The sequence below is a fragment of the Rhodnius prolixus genome, unplaced genomic scaffold, assembly GCF_049639745.1.
Source record: "Rhodnius prolixus isolate KJV_2025 unplaced genomic scaffold, Rpr scaffold_2, whole genome shotgun sequence".
Classification (NCBI taxonomy): domain Eukaryota; kingdom Metazoa; phylum Arthropoda; class Insecta; order Hemiptera; family Reduviidae; genus Rhodnius; species Rhodnius prolixus.
This window is the reverse complement of record NW_027411592.1, coordinates 15,275,045-15,285,316: the sequence shown is the minus strand read 5'-3', so window position 1 is coordinate 15,285,316 and position 10,272 is coordinate 15,275,045. Positions and strand designations below refer to the sequence as shown.

At 31.4% G+C, this 10,272-nt stretch overlaps 2 protein-coding genes across 3 annotated transcripts; one reads left to right on the top strand and one right to left on the bottom strand.

Annotated features, from left to right (window-relative positions):
* Positions 1-48: 48 nt before the first annotated feature.
* Positions 49-8,209, top strand: Su(P) (prostaglandin E synthase Su(P)). Of its 2 annotated transcripts, XM_074118153.1 has the most exons (8): positions 49-64; positions 161-710; positions 1,070-1,279; positions 1,367-1,569; positions 2,563-2,674; positions 5,009-5,109; positions 5,184-5,452; positions 8,064-8,209. In XM_074118153.1, exons 2-7 carry the CDS (start codon positions 414-416, stop codon positions 5,440-5,442), a joined length of 1,182 nt encoding a protein of 393 aa, XP_073974254.1. In that variant the 5' UTR covers positions 49-64; positions 161-413; the 3' UTR covers positions 5,443-5,452; positions 8,064-8,209. The 2 variants fall into 2 exon arrangements, with proteins under 2 accessions (XP_073974254.1, XP_073974253.1); XM_074118152.1 differs by lacking the exons at positions 49-64; positions 8,064-8,209 and having other exon boundaries at positions 152-710; positions 5,184-5,520.
* Positions 6,052-10,130, bottom strand: LOC141449089 (uncharacterized). The gene is made up of 9 exons (XM_074118154.1): positions 8,728-10,130; positions 8,479-8,643; positions 8,249-8,379; positions 8,046-8,172; positions 7,744-7,869; positions 7,395-7,481; positions 7,133-7,267; positions 6,645-6,764; positions 6,052-6,390 (listed from the first exon to the last, which is right to left on the bottom strand). Exons 1-9 carry the CDS (start codon positions 8,843-8,845, stop codon positions 6,281-6,283), a joined length of 1,119 nt encoding a protein of 372 aa, XP_073974255.1. The 5' UTR covers positions 8,846-10,130; the 3' UTR covers positions 6,052-6,280.
* Positions 10,131-10,272: the final 142 nt, after the last annotated feature.

Sequence of the window (10,272 nt, the reverse complement as noted above, 5' to 3'; positions counted from 1 at the left end):
GCCACTGGTTTTAAAAAATTTAAATGAAGATCTTTCTAATTATTTGAGTAGCAAGTAAAAATAAGTAAGAATGGAATAAATGTGTTTATCAATAGTTATAGATCGATTTATCTAATTGTTTTTATTTTTTAAGTAAACTTAGGCAATTTTTGTATTACAGGTTATTTGTGAGTAGGTTTCCAAAGAGGCATGTCAGTACAAATATCATTTGAGAGCCAACGAATTTTATTTGTGATAATCTGAGATTTATTCATCTTAATGTTAAAAGTCTTGCTGTTAAAAATGTACAAATTTATGTTCTTGACTGTTTGAGTAATTTTAACCCTCCTGGCTTTTCTTACATAATAGTGTAATGCTGAATTATATAGTGATCATAAATTTAATTTCAGAGGAATTAAAAAAATATATAGGCCATGTCTTTCATTTTGAGGAATGTAAGATATTTTTCACCTAGAAGTGCTTTGTTATTCATTCGCAACGACAAAAATCCGTTAATACTTCAATGTAAAACATTTAAAACAAATACCAAAATGCAGAAGCCAAATTCGCGATGGAAAATCTTTGGACTAGCATCTATTATTGGAGTTGGCATAGGGGTAGTATACTCGTATCGCAAAATAGAATCATCAAGATACGCAATTCTTAATCCTGGCACCGGAGAAAAAACTCGAATGTTAAAAGAGTTACCGAACATAGATATTTCTCGAAAAGTAAGTGCGATATTTCTATTTTTAATAAAATATTTTTGGTCATTTGTTACTACCTTTTTAAGTCATACCTAGTGATATAGTCAAAAATCTTAATTGTTTTGTGAATGGGCGGATAGCAAGTAACTGCAATAATGGTTGATTCACAATTATTCCATGACATTTATCAGATTGATTGATCTGATTTTTTTTATTTATACTTATAATACTTTTCTTCGCAAGGAAAGTGTGTACTTTTGCTAAATAAAATTTAAATAATAGAAATTGTAGAGATGTGATTGTCTGAAGTTTATTTGATCTAACTTTGGGTGCTAGATTTAATGCATTAATATTTCCCTAAAAACTTCTTAAATTTATTTTAGGTGCAATATCCGACCGATTCTTCAGGCTTGGAACTTCTATTATTTCAGTATCCTACATGTCCATTTTGCTGCAAAGTTAGAGCATTTTTGGATTTTTTTGGAATTTCTTATAATGTAGTAGAAGTGAATCCTGTACTAAGACAGCAGTTAAAATGGTCAGAGTATAAAAAAGTACCTATTTTGCTGGTAAAAATGCCCAATGGTTACTTGGTAAGAAAATGTTTTTTTTTTTTTTTTTTTTTTTTTCAAGTTTAGAACTAATTCAATTTATTATAGGAAGTGATTTGTCATTTTTAGCAATTAAATGATAGCAGTATGATTATATCTTCACTGACATCCTATTTTCATGATAAAGAATTTGGAATTCATGATGTAGCAGACTTTTACCCAACTCTATCCTATTTGGATGATGATGGAATAGTAAAAAAAGAAATTCCTAATCGTTATTTTTTAATGTATCACGGTGTAATGCCGAAAGAGAGCACCAAAGAAACTATAGCGTGAGTGTTTCAAGCTTAGAATTGAAGTTTAGAGCATTTATTTATCTCATTAATTAGATACTAGTAGGTATGTACATTATAAAGGAAGAGTAAGGTAGGTGGTGTACATCTGTATGAAATGAACATTAAACATCATGAAAAGCAGAAATATGAATAATAAAGTTAGCGGAGTATTGGAAGCTTTACGAGTTATAAATAAATTTATTAAATGATGATATTAGATGCTCTTGAGATAAGCAGTAAACGGCTATTGATGAAATTGGTAATTGGTGCAAAGATTTTAATTTACTAAAATTTATAGTTTATGAGAATAATAAATCTAAATTCTCTGAAGTAATATCTAGAGCAGGGTTGGCCAACCCGCGGGCGGCATGTGTCTTACCTGGAATAATTTTATAGCCCGCGAGAATTATCCTAATTTTACAAAATTTGTTTATTATCTCCAAATGGAAATGATTGACTTACAATGTAACAATGAACTAAAACATTTTTGAAACGTCAGAATCAAGAATAAATTCTTATAAGACCTACATCACAAAAGAAAAATTTTCTAATTTGAGAAATCTAGCATAAAAAGTAGAAAGCGCTTTTGGATCTACTTTTCCTGCGAATCTTTTTTTTCGAAATGAAATTTACCAAACATTAATCTCGATCGAACTTAACGGATGAAAACTTGCAACATCAATTATGTTGTGCAATTATGCGCTTTGAGATCGACGTGAAAGAGTTAAGAAACAAATAACTCACTAGTTAAACATTATTCGACAATCTCATAATTTTCATTATTATGTTATCTATGTTTATATGTATGAATAATAAAATAATTCTGTTTTGGTTTTTTACTGTAATAAGTTTTTGTAATAGGTCCAATCTGATAGATGTACATATTCTATAAGTGCCCTTTTGGACCTACAATATCATTTGTGTTGGCCACCCCTGATTTGGAGAATCCTAACCAATAAATAAATTTATAATTGTTACCTACGTTTTTAGTGAGGAAAGGAAGTGGAGAAAGTGGGCAGATGATGTGTTAGTTCATACTCTTTCCCCGAACGTATACAGGACTAAAGAAGAAGCATTGCAAGCATTTAGTTGGTTTTCAGAGGTAGTTGAAATTATTTTTGACAAACGACTTTTAAAACTTATTATTACTGATTTGTAAATGTTATGTTGATAAAGAAATGTCCCTTAATCGATTTTTTCTTAATTTGAAACATTTCTACTATGCAATTAGCAGTTATTAAGGAATAGAACAGAAATTTATTCCAAATTCATGCTGTGAATTAAAAAAAATGCAAAAGTGTTAGCAGTTAAAAGAAATAAATTTGGTTCAAGATCAAAATATTATTGGGCAAAGTGTGAATTATGGTTTTTGTGAACACGACTTTCTCAAATTACCATACTCTCAAGTCTAGCTTATACGAGCTCAATAGCTTGTAGATCTTACATGTTTTTAGACTCCGAATTTTTCGACTCACATTATCCTGTTTGTAAAATTGCCGTTTTCACCGATATTACACTTAATACACTAAAGAGGGAACTTTCCAAATTTCCTTCTCAGGATGCCCTAAATTTTTTTCACAGAACTATAATCTTCCCCAGGATATTTCTTTGTACGGCAATTCTAATGTGAAAGTATAGCTTATAATGTTGACGAGGATTAAATTAAATGACGAGGAGAAATGCTGAAATTCCTAAATTGTTTTATAAAAATTCATTCCTTTGGGTAGGATAGGGCTAATCCTTCAAAAGTAGATTTATTGGCGCATAGTACTTATTATCGGATAAGTTAAGTTAGTGAGAATTAATTGTATTTCCGAGAATATCTTCCGAGATGTTCAGCAAATCGTTTGCAAGGGAAGAAATATCCTTAAATAATTTACTTTAGCATTCGTATCGAATTGAGATGGCATTCTATCGGTTTTATTAGTGTTTATTTTTAAGAAAATTGATTTTAAGTTCTGGGGTTTTTAGGCTTCCTCATAAAAATCTATTTATTTAACTTAAAAAAAAGTCGAATCAGTTGCAAATAGATAAGCTCTATATGAATAGTAGTCCATCTGTTTTTCGAATCAGGCATCTTTAACCATGTTGACGACTCACTACGCCTGTACAGGACCATTCAACACTCATAGTTAATCATTTTGGCGACTCACTAGACTTATATAGGACCATCCTGCACTCATATCTAGCTTATTTTTTACCCCACTACATGTAACCTATTTATGTATTAGTCTATTTGGTCAATCAATCTACTACACATCTCCATGTTAGTGACGTAAGAAATGTGAGGTACTTTTTTTCACCTTTGCTATTCCATTTTGGTGGAACCTTGTTTTATAAGACGTACCTGGATTAGAAAGATCTCACATAAGGCTACATTACTCAGTTAATTTTTGAGTAATTGTTTTAGTCTTGCAAACATTACAGTAATTCCAACTTTATGTTTTATTGAACCAACCTTGGATTGACTCGCCACTTATAAAATAGGCTTTAAAGTAACCTTCTTTTTCAACTTTTTGAATCGACTTGGTTACTCAATGCGAATAAGGGGGATGTGTGTTATACCTCATTTATCAGTGTTTTCCATGAGCTGGTGTAATACTTTGCAAGTTCAAGGTATTACTTATTACTCCTCCAGTAAACTATCATGGCTAATTGTTTTGCAGATTTCAATGACAAAAGTCCTATTTATCATGGTGCCCCCACCAAACAATTGCTCCAGTGAGACGTCATCAGAACTTATTCCTGAGCGGGTATGAGCTAGCGCTCGGGGACCGCCCCTTAAAAAAAAAAAACTTATTCCTGAGACCGGAACGCGATAAGCACTCTCCTCAACAATATATTGAGATGTGGACGAGGGGATTCAACCTCACAATTTTTGGAGAGGGTCTTTGGGAATAGAAAGGGAACAATAGTTAGAGAGAAGATATTTCAAAAGTTTTCCTAACTCTCCAGCACTCCTAGGTGCTGAGATTAAGAAAAGTGATATTATTAATTTAGATGAGTAGTTAGAATGAAGATGCCAAGTTTCAGAAAAGTGTTCATATTGATGAGATGAGGCTGCTAGTTGGTAGAGTAAAGGTGCCGAGTTTGAGAACAGTGATAATATTGACTAACTGGACAGAATGAAGCTGCATGAGCCCGATCCTAGTCCAACCATTGGCAAAGAAGTGATTATAAAAATTTAATCACTTCAATGATTGGTCCATCAAATTGTAGAATATTTCACTTCTACCTGAACGCTTTTGTCATTCATTTTGCCATCAGTCGGAAATTTAAAAAAAACGCAAAATTAAAGTATACAAGTTAAATTTAAAGTCAAATATATTATGCTGCAAACATCCAGCCACTCATATTAATATTTACATTTAAGTTTGGTGATAGATTGTTTATTGTATTTAGTCTAATTACATCCTATAAAATATCCTTTTTCTAGGTTGGCCAATGGAAAGACCTGTTTCCGATGTGGGAACAATACTTGGTTGTTTATGTTGGTGCTTTTGCTATGTGGATTATTGGCAAACGTCTAAAGAAAAAGTACGCTTTATGTTACCATATTTCAATTTTAGTAGGCGCCGCTGAAGACTAATTTTATATGTATATAATTTCAGATACAATTTAAAAGAGGATGTTCGACAATCATTGTATGATGAATGCAATGTTTGGTTGCGTGAATTAAAGAGAAAAGGTACGGAATTCCATGGAGGAATCAGGCCCAATCTCGCAGACCTTGCTGTTTATGGCGTATTAAGTAGCATAGAGGGCTGTGTAGCTTTTAGGGATGTAATGGAGAATACACAATTAGGTCCTTGGTACACAGAAATGAAGCGATTAATTTCTCTACAGGCTGGAGGACCAGCATTGGCATGAAAATGATAATGTTAGTGAGATTTGATAATCTTTTAGTTTTTATTTTGTGCGAATAAATCTAACTTATTTTCTCAAAAATGCTAGTCTCTTCAACTAGTTACCTCCATTTATCAAATAGAACAAGTTTTAGTTATTTTATTTGTATTATATTGTAATAAAAATAAATAATTTTTTTTGTTTAAACATAATCTAAAAAATTGGTTGCATTATTGAGACATATTTTTTACGTTGAGTCGAAGTGGATTCATTAATTTCTCCAGTTGCAAAAATCGGCATAATTTTTTTAGTTGATTGTCATCATTCAAAAATGTATCTTTTGAACAAAGTTATGTTTTCTATTTGTACACAATATCGGGCAGTTTTAATCTTATAATATGTAATATTAAAAGAGGGACTGCAAACCATTGTTCAATGTTAGTTAATTTTCTCTTTAACATCACTCACAACTTATTGTGAAGCATTTATTGTACATACTCGTATACATCCAGGGAAGAGTTTAAGGGGTTTTCTAGGCATTTTTTGTTTGATGTATAATCTCTTTCATAATGTTGCCTTCGAAAATAAGAGTTCAGATAATGTGGAGGTTTAAAAACTAGGCGTATCTAGAAAGACTTGCAAATTTAACAAAAACTTTATTGGCTAGTTTTGGCTTCTCATTCGAACTGGAAATTGTATTTTTATTGTAGAAGTACAGCGTTAGCAAATTTTATTGACACAGTATAAGAAATGAAAAAATCAAGAAATCAATTACTTTCTTGCAAGTAGCAAGTAGATTGCAAAAGAATTTTAATTCAGTACGAGGTACTCCTTTAATGACAAAAAAAAAGTAAGATGCATATTAGGGTCTACAAGGCATTTGCCTAAAATTGAGATGAAATCCTCTGATACCAACATCTACTCCTTCTTCATAATTGGTGACTACGGTCAAAACATAAGGTTGCGATTTAGCTAAAAAAGAATTAAAAAATTATTGTCTACAAAATAAAAAAATCAATTCAGTTTTGCCAATTACTCTATGAATATTTAAATTGTTATTAATAAGTTTTTAACATAATGAAAACAATAGTTATAAGATGTGTTAAGATGATAATTATAAGAGGGCTAGTGCAATAAAGCAATTGCTTCAGATCTAGCGCATAATTAAAAAATAATTGTGATAATTATAAAATTGAATTAACTTCATATTTATAAAATAGAATTACTTGTAGTTGTTTCAAAAGAAGTGCCACAAAATCTATCTGCGCCTACAGCTTCTCCATTTTGAAAAGGATTCGGAATTACAATGAAATTATGATCACATAATTCACCAATAACTGGTACACCTAAAATTTTATTGAACATTTTAAATTAGAAGGGCATTATAAAGACATAAGTTTTGTCATTACATAAAAACAGAAATAGTTTGTTATTAAAGATTTTGGATTGTTGAAATTAAAAATCTCTCATCTGAAAGATCATTTGAAATGACTTTCGTGTGAAATGCTTTTAGAAAAATTGATTTATGGAGGGATTCTGTGAGCTTCCCCCTAGTTTTTTTTATTTATTTTAATAACATATATTGAAGCCAACCAACATTTAGTAAAAATTCAAACTTCAAAGAAAAGCTTGCGAAACATGATTAGAAAAAGTTGCAAGCGTGCTCACTCCATATTTTTCATTCCGGATTGGAAAATAATGTAATCTTATGTACCTAGTTGATCGACTGAATCTCCTGAAACTGAGAACGAACTACTGTCGGCACTTGACCATTCTAAACCGCAGTAGTCTGAAGCTGGTTGTATGCAAATTCCATAATTCATGTCATTCAGCTGACGAGTTTCAGTTCCTTTTGAATAATTTATTTTTATAAATACCCAAACAACATTTTATCAGTTTTAATATATATATTTAGTTGTCCTCTAACACAGGTTGTTTACATGACGAGTGCTTTAAAACGACTTTTTTTAACTTACCAGACATTGTAGGTATAATAATTCCATAGTTAAAACTAGAAACACTTCCTGAGGTACTAGTGTAATATTGCAGGCAACCTCTTGGCGCTAAAACAAAAAATCAGCAAGATAGACTTGATTAGAAAGGTATTGTTCTGGTTCACAGAGAAATAAAATGAAATGTTTGTTTTTAGTTAATATCTTTTATCACATTGTATAAAACATAGATTTATTGATTTTTCTTTAATAGAAGTACTTGATCTTTATTTAGAAGCAAATAATACAGAGATAACTGAGATGATCTCTAACCAGACATTTATTCATCGACTATCTATCTTATACAAATTGTATTATAGGTGCTTATAACTACCTAAATCGGTACTGTTACATGGAACCTGCGTGATCACCATGTTCCATCTTCTGTCAAAAGCAACATTTCCACTTGTATCCACAGTCAACTGAAGAAAATCACATTGGCTGTTGAAATCGACGTACACTGTTTTAAAAATAAATAAATCATATTTCGACATTTAAAATTACCCATGAAAATCATTTAATAAATGTTAACTTATGATTTAAATTCAAAAATTTGCTGTATTTTATAAAATGTATAGTTAAAAAAATATTTTATATCCTATAATATCATATCGCCCAATAATTCACATTTCTTACTGTGTTGTCCTGAATTAGATCCACATATGGCAGGAACCAAAGTATCTCCCACTGCAAAAAAATCATCTCCACATTCTCCTACAGAAGATGGTTGGGCGAGGGAGAATTCTGAAAAATCTATTCTTATCTGTGTTTAAAAAATATATACTCAGCTCAGAAGGGCACTTTTATATAGATTAATATATAATTATTACCCAACAAACCTGACAAATATTTGCATTAGCCTTATTTATTTGCAACGTACATCTCGTTCCACCCTTATTTGCAGAAGGAAATTCTGGATTATTAAAATATGTCACTCTAGCTGAAGAAGTCTGGCCACATGTTCTTAGAACTAAATGTTACATGAAATTATAACTCAATAAGTTTAATTAATTAAAATTATTATTTCTAATTGTAAACATTTGCTTTTGCCAATTCTATCGTTACATACAAATGCAACAAACGCCTCTTCTTTGAGCACAAGATCCCACAGGAGAACCATTATTTGCATTGCATCTACTCCGAGCTAAACATATACCTTCTTGATTCAGTGCAGTAGTACATGGAATTCTAGGAACTACATAAACCCTCCAAAATGGTATTATGAGTGGATTAACTGAAAATAAAGTGTTTGAAAATAACTGACGATAAATGTGCACTTAAAATCTCTCATAATTCTGTAAATTCAACGTAAACTTACTTCTTCCTTGTCTGTTATTTGCAAGATTTTCGGTACTTATTTCCGTTTCAGATGTTATCATTTTGAAACTCTGACACAACACCAGTAAAATAATTTGCTTAGCTATGACTTTGCTCATAATTTCCTTACTGCCGACGGAGAAATGACAAATCGTTAAGCGGTCCTTAATTAACGCCTTCAAAAAGTTAACGGAAAGTATAATAATTATACTTTCAAATTGTGGAGCAGTTACTTTGTCATTAACATACAGGTCATAATTATTACATTTATTCTTGATTATCTTCTTACACACTAATATTTGAGAAAAGCATAGTTTTTATTTAAGAATGTCTTGAGAAAAAGTTCTAAAATCATTTATGCAATAAATAAATCCAATGCCTCGTAAGTGATAACTAGATACCTAAAAAATTACACATTTTCAAGTTATTAATTTCTTTTTCAACCACTTCCACTTATATAAGACTAGATTAATTGGTACAATATGAAAGTGCTTTTTTTCTATTCTTACACGTTTAGGTAACTCTCTCCTATTTTGGCGTCATCAATTTACCACACTTACGGTCCACGCTTCTAATTATGAGAATTTTAAAGGGCTTGCTGAAGCACTCCTGAAAAAAGATCCGTTACTCAGTAAGTGGGTAATTTAATCCGATCCATTCTAAAAGGCAAGCCTCGGGATCCTGCAGAGACTGCTCCATTCCGCTCGGTAGTACGTTTTTAAATACCTTAGCGATCCTCCCAATCTAATTCATTCAAGTACTCACGGCCAGCTAACTTTCCCCTTCCGATTTAAAGGACGAAATCTCCTTTGGTCTCCTCAATTTTATGTTATTTCTGTCCATCTGAGGTTACATGTGTGTTTATTTAAAATAAGGGCGAGTTTATCGAATAGTTAATGTTACAAATCATACCTTTGAAATAATTTATTTCTCTAAAGCACTTAGCTGTTTGTAAATATGCGCATTAATTTCGGGAAATACTGTAGGTGAGGCATGAGGTTACCAGGCAGCCGACCTTTCAAACAATTTTTATTGTAGAACGATTCAGTTTCTTTCTTTCAAAAATGATTCACTTTATTTATTCAAGCACTATAAATTAGGCCAATTCAATTCTAATGAATAAGCCAGTCATACACCATCGCTAACGTAATATTTTGAGATAATGTGACCGTCATATTTTGAATAACTTTACCATCTTTTCTTGCCATATGAGATAACAACATTTGAGGCATATCTTCGCCTTCAACGTTGGTGACGCTTTTCGCTTGGTCATGTATCTTTACAAAACCTGTGGAAATATGTCCTATATCTAATTAAATTTAACGTGAGCATTGTTGATGCTAAAGTTTGAATTTACCTTAATGGACTAATTCTTAGATCATACGGTTTATCACCAATAATCTTGTTTTTCATTTGTTGATTTTTCAGTTTTGACAATTACAGTCCACAATAAAATCTTTTTGAAATAATTAATTTCATACGCCTTGAACTTGGCTAAGTCTTAGGAGTCTCATCCTCAATAACTCGGAAGCAATAGGAAAACGTA